We start from the raw sequence: 21,730 nt of genomic DNA, 5'->3' as shown, positions 1-21,730 counted from the left end.
AAAAGGTGAAAAGGTGAGAAAAAAGCCAACAAAGAAAACTGAAGACTGGCCAAAAAGGATGGAGGAGAGTGGGGAAAGCCAAGCCCAATGTTTCCAAAAGGGTGATCATCAGCATTGAGTACTACTGGTGGGGCAAGTAAAACCAGGGTTGAAAATTGGTCACAAGCTAACTGGCTGGAATTGGCAACATGCAGTTCGCTGGTGACTTTGATAAAAGTAGTTTCAATGGAGTTGTGGAGGCAAAAGTCCTGGTGAGGGTAGGCTCAAGCAAAGAGCTGTACACAAATGTTCGTAGCAGCTTTATTCACAACACCTACAACCTGGAAACAATCCAAGCATTCGCCAACAGATGAATGGATAAACAAAGGAGCAGAATTCCAATTATAAAGTGGAATATCCAGTAATAAAAAAACATACTATGGACACACATCAACGTGGATGAATCTCAAAAAAACTATGCTGGAAATGAAAGTACATACTGCATGATTCCATTTATATGAAATACTAAACCAGGCAAAACAAATTTATATTGATAGAAATCAGATAAGTGTTTGCCTAAGGAGGGGAGTGGGGATAAGTGTTGACTGCTAAGTGGCACAACTTTTTGGTACTTAGGAAATTTTTAAACAATTAATAGGGGTGCTGATTATAGGCATACATTTATTAAAACTCATTTTCCATACACTTGGAATTTGTACATTTTATTGTATATATACCTCAATTTGTTGTTCAGTTGCTAGGTCATGTCAGACTCTTTGCAACTCCATGAACTGCAGCATGCCAGGCTTCCCTGTCCTTCACTATCTATTGGAGTTTGCTCAAACTCAAGTCTACTGAGTCAGTGATGCCATCCAACCATCTCATCCTCTGTTGCCCCCTTCTCTTCCTGCCCTCAATCGTTCCCAGCATCAGGGTCTTTTCTAATGAGTTGGCTCTTTGCATTAGGTGGCCAAAGTATTGAAGCTTCCACATCAGCCCTTCCAATGAATATTCAGGGTTGATTTCCTTTAGGATTGACTGGTTTGATCTCCTTGCAGTCCAAGAGACTCTCAAGAGTCTTCTCCAGCACAACAGTTCAGAAGCATCAATTCCTCGGTGTTCAGCCTTCTATATGGTCCAACTCTTTCTAGTTGTTTAAAATAATGGAAAGAGAGAAAACAATGAACACTGACAATCCTTTCTGTGTTGTCTCAATGTAAAGGGAAGGTAGAACTGTGACAACAATGGGAGGTAGAAGTGGGAGTCTTTTTTTTTTTTTACTGTAGGAGAAACAATATCCGTTCTGAATGCTGATTATATCTGGATCAGAAAAGACAATGGCAATCCACTCCAGTATCCTTGCCTGGGAAGTCCCATGGACAGAGCATACTGGTGGGCTGCAATCCATGGGGTTGCAAAGGGTTGAACAAGACTGAGTAACACTTTTCACTTTCATGCTGATCACGGAGCCGCAGAGGGAAAACCTGGTGACACAGGGCGAGGAGCTGGCTTGGCCAGAAGTGGTGAAAGTTCACTCAGTAGGAAACCCGTACACGGGCATCAAGTTTGGTTGGGGAGTATAGTATGGAAACCTGTTAAGTTCTCCTCAGACTGGCTCAATTTTCTTGGTAAAATAGGAAACAATGGCTTGAGCTGGAAGAACGAGGTTTAGGCTACTGTTGATTACCTTAATTTTAAATAACTCAGTGATAGACAAGCTTTATATATGTATTTAACTATACTCTAGATGTAAATGAATCTTAACTTTATTTCATCATTCTGCATGGAAAAGTTTACCTTTTCGGGAAGGAAACAGACACAAGATCTTAAAGCAACACAGCTTTGGGTTTTCCCTGGTGGCCCAGTGATTAAGAATCCACCTTCCAACACAGGGACGTGGGCTCAATCCCTGGTCCGAGAAGATTTCACATGCTGAGGAGCAACTAAGTCCATGCGCCACAACTACTGAGCATGCACACTGCAAGTACTGAAGCCGGCACGCCTACAGCCTGCGGTCCACAAGAGAAGCCTGCACTCCACAACAAAGAGCAGCCTCTGCCGCTGAGACCAGAGTGGACAGCAGCGAAGACCCAGTGCAACCAAAAATGAATATAAATAAATGAACACATCTTAAAAAAAAAAAAGCAACCTGGCCTCATCTGATAGCTGGGAAGGGACTTCATACCTTCCCAGGATGCCTAGTACCTTAGTACAAAAGCAACGCCACATTTTAGGCTAAAACCAAGCAAGGAAGGCATCAAGGAGCCCCAAGGCATGTTCAAAAGCACTGATATAAGGCCATTCCCCCAACTGTCTTTCCTAAAGTTGAGTTTTGGGTCCTAAGTCTCTTAAAAACCCAGTTAATGAGCTGCATGTGAATTCTTTCTTTTAGGCTCAGAAGTCATTCATTAGCTGACTCTGCTTGCAGCTTGTGGGTAAGGTTCAACCATCTCTAACTGTGAAAATTTGTCCATTTCTCTACTCTTTTTTAAAACTTTCTACATGAAGCTGATAATCAGCTAGTTTCAACTTACTTATTCCTGTTACAGAGCATTAAATGTTACAGTTTAAGCCATCAGTCTCATCAATATTAATACTGTAATTTTAGGTATGTCTTGGTCAATCCTCGAAGTCTTCATAAATGGAAGGTCTCCATATTTTAAGAAATAGTCCTTATAAGCTATAACTTACTGCATCTTCTCTGCCATGGCCGTTAGTGAGTCATGTGAAGAAATATGATTTCTAAAATACTGCCTATCTCAGGTTCAGTAAAATTTTATTTACCTAAATGAGCAACGTGGTGGAGTTGGCTCTGGCCTGTAGTTCATCAATCCAATAGTAGACAACACTTGACTTCAGCTACATCTTACTTACCTAACCTTTCATAATAGGTTGAAACTCCATGACAGTAACTGCATAGGAGATAAGCATTTTGAGATATTTCACTACATAGAAAAAGTCTGAATACTGGGACGTTTACACTGCTGTGGTCCAGCAGCTTAATATATGGCCAGCAGAAGCTAAACAGTGCCTCATCCTGTTTTAATTTTTTCTGCTGAATGCCCTTAGCAGCGCGGTTACCCTACTTCCTCTACTTGATTGCACGGGCATCATCAGTGAGATTAGTACAGAGTGATCTCAAATCCATAAGGTCACACAATACATTCTAAATATTCCATTCTAAGAAGTGATAGGGGGAGAATGCTGAAAGACACAGGGGAATCAGACTATAATCTAGATTAAGTGATAAGAAAGAAAAAAACTCAATATTTAAGCAGTATTTCAAAGTTACCTGACAGCTCCCTGATTCACTTTGAGGTGTGTTCCTAGCACTTAGGGCTACTCACTGGACCACCTTGTCTATGCAATGCTGTACACCTGCAGTTCTGTTTTCTTGGAACACTTCTTCCAAAGTGCTGTTTAGAAAATACTGCTCTACCAAACAGAGATGACTATTAACCTTGGATTGAACCCCCCCCCCATTATAATTTTAGTTTTCACAATGGAAAATAGGAGAAAAATGTATTTTCTTAATGGGAATAAGATTCTTGGGACAGAGCAAACTGCTATCCCTAAGTGCCCATCTGCCACAGGAGGAAAGAATGCTGTATTTATCACTATAAAGAGCTATGAAGTACTTATTTTCTATAGCAGTTTAATGGCTGAAATTCTAACCAAAGAGCTAATATTCAGACTCTCACCTCTCAGAAAATGTTTAGGTACACAAATTAGGATGTTCCAGCCTGGGGAGGCTACCAGGAGAATATCAAATGAGACACTGGCAGAAAAATCCCCTGAAAATCAAACAAGACTTTTAATGAGAAATCATTTTTGAGAAGTACTTTTTTAAATAGTAAAAACAAGACTTTTAACGAGAAATCATTTTTGAGAAGTACTTTTTTAAATAGTAAAAAAAATACTTGTTTTACACTTATAAGGAAGAAAAACAAAAAATAATTAAATGTTTTTCAGTTACTTTAAACATTTAATGGTAAATCTTCATATATGGTAAATCTGACACATATATACTACCACTAGATAGCTAGTGGGAAGCTGTTGTGTAAGTACCAGGAGCTCAGCTCGGGGCTCTGTGATGACCCAGAGAGGGATGGGGGGCGGAAAGGAGGTTCGGGAGGGAGCAGACAGACATATATATATAGCTGATACACGTTGTTGTACAGCAGAAACACAACGTTGTAAAGTAATTATATGCTACTAAAAATAAAAAAATTAATGGTAAATCTTCTTCCTTTTGATCCATTATCCCATTACTCAAACTGCTACATGAAACACCCTAGACAGAAATTTAAAATATTCTGAGCTGTATTAGCAGCAGTACACCTTTCCAGTAGTGGCCGGAATCCAAACCATGGTGAAAACAAGCTGACTACTTTGGCTCAGTGAAAAAAGAAACCATGCGTACGAAGAAGGAAGACTTACATTAAGCTCTGAAATACCATTGTTTGACGGGGTTACTTTTCCTATTGCTGGAAGTCCAGTTTTCTACTGACGACCAAAAGACGGTTTCTTTCAGACACATCTTTTGCTAAATAAATACTAACTTCTCTTGTAGTCTTCCCACTCACTCACACACTACAGTGGTATCTCATAAGGCTGACAGTTCTCAAACTGATCTAATGGAGATGCCACTAGTCTTTGGAAGGGGTCCTTGACTACATGATGATGATGATATCACTGAGCATGGACTGTGCTTTCTATGTGCCAGGCACACAGAAGTTGTTGAAATGTATACATTTCAGTAGTTGAAATGTATCAGCTCATGAATTGGCACATTTATGGAGGGAGAAAGAGGTTAAGGAACCTAGGATCACACAGCAGCCAAGGCTTGAACTGGCTCCAGAATTCATGCTTCTCAACACATGCTATGCTGCTTTGTTTGTGTCTTGTGAAAATGAACCAGCTTGATGAATAGAAATGAACCATGTGATCAACCTCTCCTTAAAATTCTTACTTTCTTAAAAATGATTTCTTTGCTAAGACTTGTTTTAAATGCTTCTAATTTTGTAAAAGGCTTTGGTATGTGGAAATGTCACTTTATAATACTAATGGTTGTTGTATATGTTTATTTGAATGTTTTCTGCATTTCAAACTGGGTCAATAAATGACACAACGTATAGAGTGATAAAAGTATATTAACAGTTACAGTTTAACTTTGTACATAAGTCTAGTAAGTCTAGTTTGAAAAAAGTATTAGTAAATAAATACATATTTATCCCAATCTTTAAAATTTTTTTTTGAAATCTAGGGCAAATGTACTGAAACTAGATGTCCTGGGCAGTAGTAGAAAACTATATGACTGAAGAATATTTGCAAAGAGAGAAGAAGCTAAAAAGTGAGAATAGAATTATACAACAATCAACTAAGCTGTCTTCAAATACAGTTTGTGTGGTCTCTTTTCCACATTTTAGTCCCTTACACTTGCTCTAAAATATATTATATCCTGATATTCTAGCAGATACAATTAAAACTATTTCTTAGAAAGGAAATTTTCAATAAGATGTGTAGTACCTTGTGTACAGTTACTAGTTTCATAAAACATTATCCAAATAACAACTACTAATGTTTAAAATTTATAGTAAGAAAATTATCAAAAACAACAAAAGATTATACCTCTGTTCTAAATTTAGGCCAATTTGAATGACTTTCAATACAGCTGAACTCAACATAGGGATTACATTTTGTTAAATCTCACTGACCAGACTTTCAAGAATGTGATTATAGAGGTGGATCACGTGGATCAGTTCACTCCGTAGCTGAATTATCAGATTCAAAGATTCAACATCCATGTGTTCACATAAGCTTCCTCCCTCCAGTGCCCACCCCTCCCCGACAATAAAAGCTGCAGATTAGTTGGTGCTTTTGTAGCCTTTTTACTGGAGACCATAAGTTTGAGTTGTATTGTTCAATGTGAGGGTCACAATGAGAGAACGTGGATCTTTCTTATTCTTGTGCACTGTGATCTTTCCTTTCAAGGCTTCACCTATAGAAGAAAGGCAAAAATTGTGTTTCAGAATTCAAGGAATACAGTGTAGCAGAAAAGTAACATGGTACACGTAGAACTGATATTTCTTATTTTTTGTTGTGATATGTTTCACTTTTTTTTAACTTAAAAATTTTCAGGACAATTTTATGTTTAATTTTTGAAGAAAGCAGATCTAACTTAGCTAGCATGAGTGCCAAATGCTTGTGAAAAAGCATAACTACAGTGGTCACTGCAGGGTTGGGGATTGTTTATTGGACTCCTCAATATGAGGCCTTGTGGTATGTCCTGGGCATATTATAAAAGAGACATGGTCTGACCTCAAAGAGTTCACAGTTCAGGGTGAAAAAAATAGAGGAACTGACAATGATGCAACAGGTCTAATAGGGTATGCTGGCACAGAGGACTGGGGGTGGCTGGAGGGCAGTAAAAGGCAAGGCTTCACAAGAATTAATTCACATGCTAGCAAGGTTATGCTCAAAATCCTTCAAACTAGGCGTCAACAGTATGTGAACTGAGTACCAGATGTACAAGGTGGATTTAGAAAAGGCAGAGGAACCACAGATCAACTGCCAACATCCACTGGATCACAGAAAAAGCAAGAGAATTCCAGAAAAATATCTAGTTCTGTTTCATTGACTATGCTAAAGCCTTTGACTGTGTGGACCACAGTCATAAACTGGAAATTCTTAAAAGAGATGGGAATACCACACCACCATAACTGCCTCCTAAGAAACCTGGGCTCCAAAATCACTGCAGATGCTGACTGCAGCCATGAAATTAAAAGACACTTGCTCCTTGGAAGGAAAGTTATGACCAACCTTGATAGTATATTAAAAAGCAGAGACATTACTTTGCCAACCAAGGTCCGTCTAGTCAAGGCAATGGTTTTTCCCGTGGTCATGTATGGATGTGAGAGTTGGACTGTGAAGAAGGCTGACCGCCGAAGAATCGATGCTTTTGAACTGTGGTGTTGGAGAAGACTCTTGAGAGTCCCTTATACTGCAAGGAGATCCAACCAGTCCATTCTAGAGGAGATCAATCCTGGATGTTCATTGGAGGGACTGATGCTAAAGCTGAAACTGCAATACTTTGGCCACCTCATGCGACGAGTTGACTCACTGGAAAAGACTCTGATGCTGGGAAAGGTTGGGGGCGGGAGGAGAAGGGGACGACGGAGAATGAGATGGCTGGATGGCATCACCGACTCTGTGGACATGAGTTTGAGTGAACTCCGGGAGTTGGTGATGGACAGGGAGGCCTGGCGTGCTGTGATTCATGGGGTCGCGGAGAGTCGGACACGACTGAGTGACTGAACTGAACTGAACTGAACTGAAGAAACCTGTATGCAGGTCAAAAAGCAACAGAATCAGATAAGAACAATGGACTGGTTCAAAATTGGGAAAGGAGTACGTCAAGGCTATATATTGTCACTTATTTCACTTACTTGCAGAGTACATCATGCAAAATGCAAGGCTGGATGAAGCACACACTGGCAAAGATTGCCGGGAGAAATATCAACAACCTTAGATATGTAGATGACACCACCCTTATAGCAGAAAGCAAAGAGGAACTGAAGAGCCTCTTGATGAAAGTCAAAGAAAAGTGTGAAAAAGCTGCCTTAAAACTCAACATTCAAAAAATGAATATCATGGCATCTGGTCCCATCACTTCATGTCAAATACATGGGGAAAGAATGGAAGCAGTGTCAGACTTTATTTTTTTGGACTCCAAAATCACTGTGGATCGTGACTGCAGCCATGAAATTAAAAAACTCTTGCTCCTTGGAAGAAAAGCTGTAACAAACCTAGACAGCATATTAAAAAGCAGAGATATTACTTTGCCGACAAAGGTCCCTACAGTCAAAGCTATGGTTTTTCCAGTAGTCATGTATGGATGTGAGAGTTGGACCATAAAAGCTGAGTGTTGAAGAACTGATGTTTTTGAACTGTGGTGTTGGAGAAGACTCTTGAGAGTCCCTTGGACTGCAAGGAGATCCAACCAGTCCATTCTAAAGGAGATCAATCCTGAATACTGATTGGAAGGACTGATGTTGAAGCTCCAATACTTTGGCCACCTGACATGAAGGACTGACTCCTTGGAAAAGACCCTGATGGCTGGGAAAGACTGACGGCAGGAGAAGGGGGCGATAGAGGGTGAGATGGGTGGATGGCATCACCAACTCAATGGATACAAGTTTGAGCAAACTTCAGGAGATAGCAAAGGCCAGGGAAGTATGGTGAGCTGCAGTCCATGGGGTCGCAAAGAGTCAGACGTGACTGAATGAATGAACAAGAAAGGGATAAATTATCTGAGGACTAAAGCAGCCAGAATAGAAGACTGTTGAACACTTAGGGTGATTCAGTAGAGACTCCGGGTTACATTTTAGCGTTAAACCGCCCTAAGAGTAGTCAACACCAGTGCTCCCTAACAAAGCTTTAATACATTTTTCTGTAAAGATCAAGGTAATCTTTAAATAACTTAACTGTCTGCCTAAGCAAATTTCAATGCTTTTAAAAGAAAGTAACCAAAATCCAAACATTCAACAAAACATTTCTAGTGTCTGACAATCATTTAAAATGTCTACATTTTTAAATAGCTGCAAATTGAGACTTCTAAGCAGGAAAAAAAAAAAAGGTACAGCAATAACAAAAACACAATTAGGCATATCTTAATTAACTCCCTGAAAACCAGTGAAAAAAACAATAATCTTTAAAACTTCCAGAGGGGGAAAAAGAAAACTTATTACATATAAAACAAAGAAAAGAGCGACCTCAAAATTTTCATCAGCTAGACATATTTTTGAAGTGATGAAGGAAAACCTATTAAGAATTTGATATCCAGCAAAAATTCTTAAAAAAAAAGAAAAATACGAACAAATTTCCCCCCCACCCCACAAAGAAACAAAAGCATTCTTTTCTGGGAGGCCTGCACTATAAGAAATGTTAAAGGAAGTTCTTTAGACAGGAGGAAAGTGACACCAAAAAGACACCTGAATCTACACAAAGGAATAAATGGTGCTGCTGCTGCTGCGTCGCTTCAGTCGTGTCCGACTCTGTGTGACCCCATAGACGGAAGCCCACCAGGCTTCCCCCGTCCCTGGGATTCTCCAGGCAAGAACACTGGAGTGGGTTGCCATTTCCTTCTCCAACGCATGGAAGTGAAAAGTGAAAGTGAAGTCGCTCAGTCGTGACCCCATGGACTGTAGCCCACCAGGCTCCTCCGTCCATAGGATTTTCCAGGCAAGAGTACTGGAGGGGTGCCATTGCCTTCGTAATAAGTATTTGGTAAATAAAAGATGTTTTTTCCTTTTGAAAACTTATTTAATAGATACAAATCTTAATACATTTAAACATACAGACATCATATAGATTATGTTCTCTAACCAAAACAGAATGAATCTAAAAATCAGTAAATCCCAAAATATTTAGAAAATAAACAATAGATTTTCTAAATATTCCATAAATCAGGGACTTCCCTGGTGGTCCAGTGGGTAAGACTCCGTGCTTCTACTACATGGGGTGTGGGTTCAATCCCTAGTCAGGGAACTAAGATACTGCATGCCATGTGGTGAAAAAAAAAATTTCATAAATCAAAATAAAAATCAAGAAGAAAACTTAGATGACATTTTGATTTGAATGATTATGAAACCAACATGTAAAAATAGGTGGCCTATAACTACAACACTGCTTAGATGAAAAATTGTTAACTTTAAATGCTTATATTAGAAAAGAAAGACAGACACAAATGTCTTCACTGGGGGAATTCTATCCAATGTTTAAGGAAAAATAATAACAAATGTATAAAAAACAGAAGAAGGAATACTCCCCAATTCATCTTTTGAGGGCAGCATTACCCTTATACCAAAATTAGATAAAGTTATTTGAAGAAAACTACAGGGATATATATCCCTCATGAACAAAGATTTAAAAATTCTTTTAACAAAAGAGAAAAAACATGATTGCATCACACAAACATAGATAAAGCCTCTGACAAAGTTAATTTCTAACAACTTTCAGCAAGCTAGGAATAGAAGGAAACTTCTTTAACCTGAATAAGAAAATCAATGAGAAATTATAGATTACATCATTATTAACTGTGAAAAACTGAATGGTTTCTTCCTAAGACTGGGACTGAAGTAAGGATATTCATTCTGACTGAATCTAATTAGTATTCTACTGGATGTCCTAGTCGGGGCATTAAGATGCAGAGGAAGAAAAAAAATATAGATTAGGGGGAAAAATGGTGAAATGGACTTTATTGCAGACCATATGGTCTTACACATAGAAAATTCTTAAGCACTATGTAAAAAAAAAAAAAAAAAAGGAAAACAGCTACTAAACTAAAACTCTCAGGTTTAGCAATCTCATGACATAAGATCAATATAAAAAATTAACTGCATTTCTATACACGAGCAATGAAGAATTAGAAACAAATAAAAAACAATAGCATTTATAATAGCATTGAAAAAGCATATAATTCTTGAGATAAATGTAACAACATATATGCATCATTTAGTTATATCAAATTATGAAACACGGCTAAAGATGATGTAAGTAAATGAGACATTTTGTTTGTGGATGACACTCAAAACTGTTTTAAGATGTCAATTCTCCCCAAAGTAATCTACAGATTCAACACGGTCTCAATCAAAATCCCAGCAGGACTGCTTTATTTGGGCAGAATTTAAGTAGACTTTAAAACGCATATGCAAATTTAAAGAGTCCAGAATAGTGAGAGAAAAGAATAAAGCAAGAGGATTTATATCATCTTACAGTGTCCTACTGGCGTAAAAGACACAGAGATCAAGGAAACAAAGTTCAGAAACAGACATGCATACATGGTTAATTAATTGCTGACAAAAGAGCCAAGGTAATTAAACGGGAGAAGAAAAGTCTTTTCAAGAAATGATGAAACAACCTAATATAAATTTGGAAAAAGATGAATATTACTTTTAAAATCAACATGAAATAGTTTATAATCCTAAATGTACAGGCAAAAGTATAAAGCTTTTAGAAGAACTGTATAGGAAAAGCTGTGATGTTAGAGTAGCAAAAATTTCTTAACTTAGGCCACAATAGCAGAAAGTTCAAAAGACCTTAAGAAAATGAAAGGACAAACTAGGATTGAGATAGAAATATCAGCAATGCATGTATCTGACAAACAACTTGTACCTTATTAAGATTCTTATAGGGAGGGGGATTCAAAACGGGGAACACATGTACACCGGGACAGATTCATGTCAATGTGTGGCAAACCAATACAATATTGGAAAGTAATTAGCCTCCAATTAAAATTCTAAAAATAAATAAATAAAAAATTTTTAAAAATTCTTATAACCCCAGTAAGATGACAACCCAACCAAAAATTGAGCAAAATATCTTAAAAGAAACCTCACCAAAGAAGACATGCAAATGACCAATGAACATATGAAAAGATGCTCAACCTCATTAGTCATGCTGCTGCTGCTAAGTCACTTCAGTCGTGTCCGACTCTGTGTGACCCCATAGATGGCAGCCCACCAGGCTCCCCCGTCCCTGGGATTCTCCAAGCAAGAACACTGGAGTGGGTTGCCATTTCCTTCTCCACATTAGTCATGAGGTAAATGCAAATTAAAAACACAGCTGTCACTACATACACTTATTATACAATGACATATTAAAACATATTAAAATGACTGCCCTTTTATATAAGTGTCAACAAAGATGTGGAGCAAACAAACCCACAACAGTGTAGGAACCTTGAATAGTATAGTCATTGTGAAAAAGTTTGCCAGCTTCTTATGAAATTATTTATTTATCATCAGTTCAGTTCAGTTCAGTTGCTCAGTCATGTCCAACTCTTTGCGACCCCATGAATCACAGTATGCCAGGCCTCCCTGTCCATTACCAACTCCCAGAGTTCACTCAAACTCATGTCCATCGAGTCGGTGATGCCATACAGCCATCTCATTCTCTGTCGTCCCCATCTCCTCCCACCCCAATCCCTCCTAGCATCAGACTCTTTTCCAGTGAGTCAACTCGTCGCATGAGGTGGCCAAAGTATTGGAGTTTCAGCTTTAGCATCAGTCCTTCCAATGAACACCCAGAATTGATCTCCTTTAGAATGGACTGGTTGGATCTCCTTACAGTCCAAGGGACTCTTAGCATCATATAATTCCACTCCTAGGTATCTGCTTAGGAGAAATGAAAACTTATGCTCACACAAAAACTTTTACCAGAATGTTCATATTAATTTTATCCATAATGGTCCCTAACTGAAAACAATCCAAAAGCCTATCAGCAAGTGAAAGCATATGTACATTACAGTAAGTCCATACAAAGGAACACTGCTGCTGCAATTACTGATTCACAGATGCACTTTAAAATATGCAAAAAGCAAAGAAGCTGGAGTATGTTCTGTATAACTTTGATATAAAATTCTAAAAGAATACTAATGCCTTAGTATTATTAATAGTAATATAATACGTAGTGACAGAAAGCAGATCAATGGTTGTCCAGACTGAAAACAAGATGGGAATGACTAACTGCACAAGGGATCAAGAAGGAAACTTTTTAGGGCAAAAGAGATGGGAATACCAGACCACCTGACCTGCCTCTGGAGAAACTTATATGCGGGTCAGGAAGCAACAGTTAGAACTGGACATGGAACAACAGACTGGTTCCAAATAGGAAAAGTAGTATGTCAAGGCTGTATACTGTCACCCTGCTTATTTAACTTATATGCAGAGTATATCATGAGATGCTGGGCTGGAGGAAGCACAAGCTGGAATCAAGACTGCTGGGAGAAATATCAATAACCTCAGATATGCAGATGACACCATCCTTATGGCAGAAAGTGAAGAGGAACTAAAAAGCCTCTTGATGAAAGTGAAAGAGGAGAGTGAAAAAGTTGGGTTGAAACTCAACATTCAAAAAACTAAGATCATGGCATCTGGTCCTATCACTTCACGGCAAATAGATGGGGAAACAGAGGAAACTGTGGCTGACTATTTTTCTGGGCTCCAAAATCACTGCAGATGGTGACTACAGCCATGAAATTAAAAGACGCTTACTCCTTGGAAGGAAAATTATGACCAACCTAGACAGCACATTAAAAAACAGAGACATTACTTTGCCAACAAAGGTCCGTCTAGTCAAGGCTATGGTTTTTCCAGTGGTCATGTATGGATGTGAGAGTTGGACTATAAAGAAAGCTGAGCACAGAAGAATTCATGCTTTTGAACTGTGGTGTTGGAGAAGGCTCTTGAGAGTTCCTTGGACTGCAAGGAGATTCAACCAGTCCATCCTAAAGGAGATCAGTCCTGGGTGTTCATTGGAAGGACTGATGTTGAAGCTGAAACTCCAATACTTTGGCCACCTGATGAGGAGAGCTGACTCATTTGAAAAGACCCTGATGCTGGGAAAGATTGAGGGCAGGAGGAGAAGGGGACGACAGAGGATGAGATGGCTGGATGGCATCACCGAATCGACAGACTTGGGTTTGGGTGAACTCTGGAAGTTGGTGATGGATAGGGAGGCCTGGCGTGCTGTGGTTCATGGGGTCGCAAAGAGTCAGGCACGACTGAGCGACTGAACTGGAGTGGAATATACATTTGCCAAAATTTATTAAACTGTATAAATAAAATGCATGAATTTTTACTGTATGTAAATATAGAATAAAGTGTTTTTAAAAATGTGATGGCTTAGGAATAAATTCATAGATAAACGGAATAAAGATTCATTATAGAGATTCAGTACATTGTAATTGGGGCATTGCACATCACTGAGGAAAGAAAGCAATCAATAGAAATGCATAAAAATAGTAACACAATATTTCTTAGTATGGAAAAAAAGTTAGAAACCAAAAAGAAAAGGTTGATGATTTGTTTATACAAAAATGAAACAAATTCTATAAAGCAAGATACTTTTTTTTCTTTTTTTTCTAATTGGAGGCTAATTATTTTACAATATTATATTGGTTGGCTTTGCCATACATTGACATGAATCAGCCCCGGGTGTACATGAGTTCCCCTTCCTGAACCCCCCTCCCACCTCCCTCCTCCCCTTATCCTCCCTCTTGCGTTATCCCCGTGCACCAGCCCCGAGCATCCTGTATCATGTGTCGAACCTGGACTGGTGATTCGTTGCACATATGATAATATACATGTTTCAATGCCATTCTCCCAAATCGTCCCTCCCTCGCCCTCTCCCACAGAGTCATCAAAAGAGACACAGGTGCATAAAGCAAGAAACTTTAAAAAGGCATAAAATGTGTTCCATTTTTACCTTCCAGCCATCTTCACCAAAATTTGGCTGTTATTAGAATCCAAGCAACAATAGAAAAAGAATGGAAGAAACCGGTAACAGACAACAACCAGTATCTGACTGCTCTGATTTGCATTTTGGTGATTATCAGTAGTGATGCTATTATTTCAAATGTTTAATCAACCACCATCTAAAAAGATTCTTTGAGCATTTTACTTAACTCAGTGAATTTTTGGTGATGTGCCCTAAGGGTAGTTGCTCCTTAAGGGGCTTTAGACGTGTTAAAAATGTTAAGTTGGCTTGTTTAGTCCTATTGGATCCTCAGTGTAGGGTCAAAACGGAAATGTTCCCTGGCGCCTATAAAGCAGGTTATCAAATACTGCATTTCGAGTTTAAAAAATATGTTAAAAAAGAAGAATGTATTTAAGAGGTTTATGTATCCCTTAATTTAAAATACAGCTCAAGATGCACAAGTAGCAGATAATTTTGTTAAATTTTCACAGAAGAAGAAATTTTCAGCATCAATATTAAATAAAATATTTGAGTAATTAAAAAGTCTTAGCACTGTCTTATAAGCTGATATTGTAATTTTCATGTTTTAAAACAAAATACAAGCTAAATAACTATTTCTGTAATAGTTATTTTGTAACCCTAACCCTAACCCCATATATGTTGTCTGCAAGAGACCCACCTCAAAACGAGGGACACACACAGACTGAAAGTGAAGGGCTGGAAAAAGATATTCCATGCAAATAGAGACCAAAAGAAAGCAGGAGTAGCAATACTCATATCAGATAAAATAGACTTTAAAACAAAGGCTGTGAAAAGAGACAAAGAAGGAAACTACATAATGATCAAAGGATCAATCCAAGATGAAGATATAACAATTATAAATATTTATGCACCCAACATAGGAGCACCGCAATATGTAAGACAATTACTAACAAGTATGAAAGGGGAAATTTACAATAATGCAATAATAGTGGGAGATTTTAATACCCCACTTACATCTATGGATAGATCAACTAAACAGAAAATTAACAAGGAAACACAAACTTTAAATGATACAATAGACCAGTTAGACCTAACAGATATCTACAGGACATTTCACCCCAAAACAATGAATTTCACCTTTTTCTCAAGCGCACACAGAACCTTTTCCAGGATAGATCACATCCTGGGCCATAAATCCAGCCTTGGAAAATTCAAAAAAGTTGAAATCATTCCATGCATCTTTTCTGACCATAATGCAGTAAGATTAGATCTCAATTACAAGAGAAAAACTATTAAAAATGCCAACATATGGAGGCTGAACAACACGCTGCTGAATAATGAACAAATCATAGAAGAAATCAAAAGAGAAATCAAAATATGCATAGAAATGAATGAAAATGAAAACACAACAACCCAAAACCTCTGGGACACTGTAAAAGCAGTGCTAAGGGGGAAGTTCATAGCAATACAGGCACAACTCAAGAAACAAGAAAAAAGTCAACTAAATAACCTAACTCTACATCTAAAGCAACTAGAAAAGGAAGAAATGAAGAACCCCAGGGTCAGTAGAAGGAAAGAAATTGTAAAAATTAGGGCAGAGATAAATGCAAAAGAAACAAAAGAGACCATAGCAAAAATCAACAAAGCCAAAAGCTGGTTCTTTGAGAAGGTAAATAAAATTGACAAACCGCTAGCCAGACTTATCAAGAAACAAAGGGAGAAGAACCAAATCAATAAAATTAGAAATGAAAATGGAGAGATCACAACTGACAACACAGAAATACAAAGGATTATTAGAGAATACTATCAGCAATTATATGGCAATAAAATGAATAACCTGGAAGAAATGGACAAATTCCTAGAAAAGTACAACTTTCCAAAACTGAACCAGGAAGAAATAGAAAATCTGAACAGACCCATCACAAGCACGGAACTAGAGGCTGTAATGAGGAATCTTCCAGCAAACAAAAGCCCAGGTCCAGACGGCTTCACAGCTGAATTCTACCAAAAATTTAGAGAAGAGCTAACACCTATTCTACTCAAACTCTTCCAGAAAATTGCTGAGGAAGGGAAACTTCCAAACTCATTCTATGAGGCCACCATCACCCTAATCCCCAAACCTGGTAAAGACCCCACAAAAAAAGAAAACTACAGGCCAATATCACTGATGAACATAGATGCAAAAATCCTTAACAAAATTCTAGCAATCAGAATCCAACAACATATTAAGAAGATCATACATCATGACCAAGTGGGCTTTATCCCAGGAATGCAAGGATTCTTCAATATCCGCAAATCAATCAACGTAATACACCACATTAACAAACTGAAAAATAAAAATCATATGATTATCTCAATAGATGCAGAGAAAGCCTTTGACAAAATTCAACATCCATTTATGATAAAAACTCTCCAGAAAGTGGGAATAGAAGGGACATACCTCAACATAATAAAAGCTATATATGACAAACCCACAGCAAACATTATCCTCCATGGTGAAAAACTGAAAGCATTTCCCCTAAAGTCAGGAACAAAACAAGGGTGCCCACTCTCACCACTACTATTCAACATAGTTCTGGAAGTTTTGGCCACAGCAATCAGGGCAGAAAAAGACATAAAAGGAATACAAATTGGAAAAGAAGAAGTAAAACTTTCACTGTTCACTGATGACATGATCCTCTACACAGAAAACCCTAGAGACTCTACCAGAAAACTACTAGAGCTAATCAATGATTACAGTAACGTTGCAGGATATAAAATCAACACACAGAAATCCCTTGCATTCCTATACACTAATAATGAGAAAATAGAAAGAGACATTAAGGAAACTATTCCATTCACTGTTGCAACGAAAAGAATTAAATACTTAGGAATATATCTACCTAACGAAACAAAAGACTTGTACATAGAAAACTATAAAATACTACTGAAAGCAATCAAAGAGGACACTAATAGATGGAGAAATATACCATGCTCATGGATTGGAAGAATAAATATTGTAAAAATGAGTATACTACCCAAAGTAATTTATACATTCAATGCAATCCCTATCAAGCTACCAATGATCTTTTTCACAGAACTAGAACAAATAATCTCACAATTTGTATGGAAATACAAAAAACCTCGAATAGCCAAAGCAATCTTGAGGAAGAAGAATGGAACTGGGGGAATTAACCTGCCGGACTTCAGGCTCTACTACAAAGCCACAGTCATCAAGACAGTATGGTACTGGCATAAAGACAGAAATATAGATCAATGGAACAAAATAGAAAGCCCAGAGATAAATCCATGCACCTATGGACACCTCCTCTTTGACAAAGGAGGCAAGAATATAAAATGGAGAAAAGACAGTCTCTTTAACAAGTGGTGCTGGGAAAACTGGTCAGCCACTTGTAAAAGAATGAAACTAGAACACTTCCTAACACCATACACAAAAATAAACTCAAAATGGATTAGAGAGCTAAATGTAAGACCAGAAACTATAAAACTCCTAGAGGAGAATGTAGGCAAAACACTCTCCAACATAAATCACAGCAGGATCCTCCATGACCCACCTCCCAGAATATTGGAAATAAAAGAAAAAATAAACAAATGGGACCTAATTAAAATCAAAAGCTTCTGGACAGCAAAGGAAACTATAAGCAAGGTGAAAAGACAGCCTTCAGAATGGGAGAAAATAATAGCAAATGAAGCAACTGATAAAGGATTAATCTCCAAATTATACAAGCAGCTCCTGCAGCTCAATTCCAGAAAAATAAATGACCCAATCAAAAAATGGGACAAAGAACTAAACAGACATTTCTCCAAAGAAGACATACAGATGGCTAACAAACACACGAAAAAATGCTCAACATCCCTCATAATCAGAGAGATGCAAATCAAAACCACAATGAGATACCATTTCACACCTGTCAGAATGGCTGCTATCCAAAAGTCTACATGCAATAAATGCTGGAGAGGATGTGGAGAGAAAGGAACCCTCTTACACTGTTGGTGGGAATGCAAACTAGTACAGCCACTATGGAGAACAGTGTGGAGATTCCTCAAAAAACTGGAAATAGAACTGCCATATGATCCAGCAATCGCACTCCTGGGCATACACACCGAGGAAACCAGAATTGAAAGAGATACATGTACTCCAATGTTCATTGCAGCACTGTTTATAATAGCCAGGACATGGAAGCAACCTAAATGTCCATCTGCAGATGAATGGATAAGAAAGCTTTGGCACATATACACAATGGAGTATTATTCAGCCATTAAAAAGAATACATTTGAATCAGTTCTAATGAGGTGGATGAAACTGGAGCCTATTATACAGAGTGAAGTAAGCCAGAAAGAAAAACACCAATACAGCAAACTAACGCATATATATGGAATTTAGAAAGATGCAAATGATAACCCTGTATGCGAGACAGCAAAAGAGACACAGATGTATAGATCAGTCTTTGGGACTCTGTGGGAGAGGGTGAGGGTGGGATGATTTGGGAGAATGTCATTGAAACACGTATGTTGTCATATGTGACATGAATCACTAGTTCAGGGTCAATGCATGTTATAGGATGCTCGGGGCGGGCATGCGGGGATGACCCAGAGGGAGGATAAAGGGAGGAGGGAGGTGGGAGGGGGGTTCAGGAGGGGGAACTTATGTAAACCCAGGGCAAATTCATGTCAATGTATGGCAAAACCAACCAATATAATATTGTAAAATAATTTGCCTCCAATAAAAAATAAATTAATTACAAAAAAAAATAAATAAAATACAGCTCAAGACGCACAAGTAGCAGGTAATTTTGTTAAATTTTCACAGAAGAAAAAATTTTCAGCATCAATATTAAATAAAATATTTGAGTAATTAAAAAGTCTTAGCACTGTCTTATAAGCTGATATTGTAATTTTCATGTTTTAAAACAAAATACAAGCTAAATAACTATTTCTGTAATAGTTATTTTGTAACCTTAATTTCAAAATGGAGATGCAAAATAATACTTATTTAAGTTAATTATACAGCATGAAGGGTCACAGTGATAAATATACAGTTCTCACTGCTGCACCCACTTCAATTGTTCAAGCCTGGCTAAAGGGCCAAGGTAACGGCTATAATGTAATAGAGACAGGAGTAATTAATCAGTGTCAAACAGATATAAAATGACTGATGTTGGTAAGTGTGTAAACTGGTGAGAGCTGCAAAGGACAGTCTCTATGCAGTTGAGCTGTATCACCTTGTTTTTATCATCAGCAGACGGCTATTAGTATATCACAAAGCAGCACTGCAGTTCAATCAAGAACAAAATTGATTTCATTTCAATTCTGTCCTAGTGGTTTTTTCAAATTAGTTTCCTCCAAAGCAATAAAATTTCATTCCCCACAAGGGGGATAAATAAAAATCAGTATTATCACTACCAAAGCTTAGAGTTAAAAAAATGAAAAAAAAAAAAAAAGGGATTCTCCATCACATAAAAGCTTACTAATAACATATAAAGAGAACTAAATGTTATGATTTTAATATTTTTCAAAGCCAAACCACAAGAAAAAAATCTGGATCTTTAAAATAAATACTGTCACATAAGTTTGTACAATAAAATTGTACATTATTTTTTAAAGAAAAAAGGGAAAAAAAAACCACCCTGAATTTAAACTGTAAAAGTGACCTTTAAATCCTTTAAATGTATTCATTCTGGGAGGCTGGTCTCTAACTCCCACAATGCTGGAAGTGCTCAAATGCTGTATAGTATTTCTCTGGAAACTATTGTTAGAACTATGTTGTGAAAATAACAATAACAACAACAAACAAAATCCCAAACCAAAGCAAAAACACATTAGGTTCATCATCTTATAGTTACCTTGTGCTTTTGGTCAAATGTAAAATTCCTAGTCAGAAATTTCCTATTCACACCGTCTTTTTCTTTGCTTTCCAAATATCCTGTCTGCCCCCAGTGGTAGATTTCGTTGTTGTTTAGTAGATAAGTTGTGTTCAACTCTTTGTGACCCCACAGACTACAGCCTGACAGGCTCCACTGTCCATGGGATTTCCCAGGCAAGAATACTGGAGTGGGTTGTCATTTTCTTTTCCAAGGGATCTTCCCTACACACAGATCAAACCTGTGTCTTCTGCACTGTGAGGTGGATTCTTTACCACTGAGCTGCCAGAGAAGCCTAATGGTAGATTTACCATTACCACAAAAAAACTTATCATTATTCAAAATATTAACATGTACACATACACACACAAGCTGGGTGGAATAACTGTATAGGTATGTTCATAATATTTTGTTAAAAAAATCTTGTCACATTACTATCTGGACAGTAAAATAAACTTTACGCACACAGCAAATTGTCATGAAAAGACTCCTGGCTTTATTTAATTTTATCTAAAAATTGTACACCATATTGAGTCAAAAAGTAGTTTTTGATTCAAGCTATTTTTCGACTCAACAATACCCTCCTCAGTCACGCCATAATTTTGGAGAATATCAGAGTTGACAAAATGGGGCAACCAAATACAGCAGTTAGATAAATGCCCTTGGCATGTGTCACCCACAGTGAGGAAAGGAAGTTATTTTTCAATGACAATGCATATTACTTATTCATTCATTCAGGAGGGTGTTTATAACATGCCAAATACTGCACCAGATAAAAAAGAAGTTAGAGGGGCAAATAACTCATCTATGAGAACCCCTTATCAGAGCACACTGGTATGTTATAACATAGATGTATGTATGAATTGATCTGGGAGAAAAAATAACAGAACAGTTAACTTTCTATGGAGAATGAGGAAAGACGTACAGATATAAGCTGGGTTATAAAGGGAAAAGTGTAATCATCAAGTGAAAGAGGTCAAAGTAGTTTCCTAGGTAGAAAAGTATCTCAGATAAAGGCAATGAGGAAGAAAAGATAGGAAAACTAGCTAAAAAATGAGCAATACAGCTGGAGCATATGATGGGCTTCTGTGGGGTTCTGACAGGTCAGGGCTGGAAACGATGAAAAATGATCAGACTGTAAAGGGTCATGGTAAAGAATATGGATTTTATTCTGGATATCCTGATGGTCCAGTGAGGGTTTTTTTTTTTTATTTTAATTATTTTAATTGGAGGCTAATTACTTTACAATACTGTTGTGGGTTTTGCCATACATTGACATGAATCAGCCATGAGTGCACATGTGTTCCCTATTCTGAAGCCCCTTCCCACCTTCCTCCCCATCCCATCCCTCAGGGTCATCCCAGTGCACCAGCCCTGAGCACCCTGTCTCATGCATCGAAACTGGACTGGCGATCTATTTCACATATGATAATATACGTGTTTCAGTGCTATTCTCTCAGATCATCCCACCCTCACCTTAACTGTATGAAGGTGTAGTTTACGTATAATAAAACTATAACATGTAAAACTGCAGTTTAATGAGTTTTACTTAATATTTCATTTTTGCAAACTTTCACCTACCTCAAGTATTAAGATGCTCTCTTATGTTATCATCTAGAAATTTCACAGCTTTAAGCTTTTCTATCTAG

The 21,730-nt window shown here is 37.7% G+C and overlaps 1 protein-coding gene across 2 annotated transcripts in view; it reads right to left on the bottom strand.

The window, feature by feature from the left end:
- Positions 1-284: 284 nt before the first annotated feature.
- PRMT3 (protein arginine methyltransferase 3) overlaps positions 285-21,730 on the bottom strand; it is a 149,397-nt gene continuing 127,951 nt past the window's right edge. The window contains exons 16-17 of one of the 2 annotated variants that reach the window (XR_008684435.2): positions 3,681-5,980; positions 285-1,126 (exon numbers count right to left, since the gene is read on the bottom strand). Coding sequence is in view for 1 of the 2 variants with exons in the window: in XM_055416040.2 (XP_055272015.2) it covers positions 5,871-5,980 (110 nt within the window). In the remaining variant the exon portion in view is untranslated. Of the gene's footprint in view, positions 5,981-21,730 lie in introns of both variants that reach the window. The other variant, XM_055416040.2, reaches the window with a different exon arrangement.

Source organism: Moschus berezovskii, chromosome 25 (assembly GCF_049115385.1).
Source record: "Moschus berezovskii isolate FMDL1 chromosome 25, NW_MosBer_1.0, whole genome shotgun sequence".
In the NCBI taxonomy this organism is placed as follows: domain Eukaryota; kingdom Metazoa; phylum Chordata; class Mammalia; order Artiodactyla; family Moschidae; genus Moschus; species Moschus berezovskii.
This window is presented reverse-complemented; position numbering and strand designations above follow the sequence as displayed.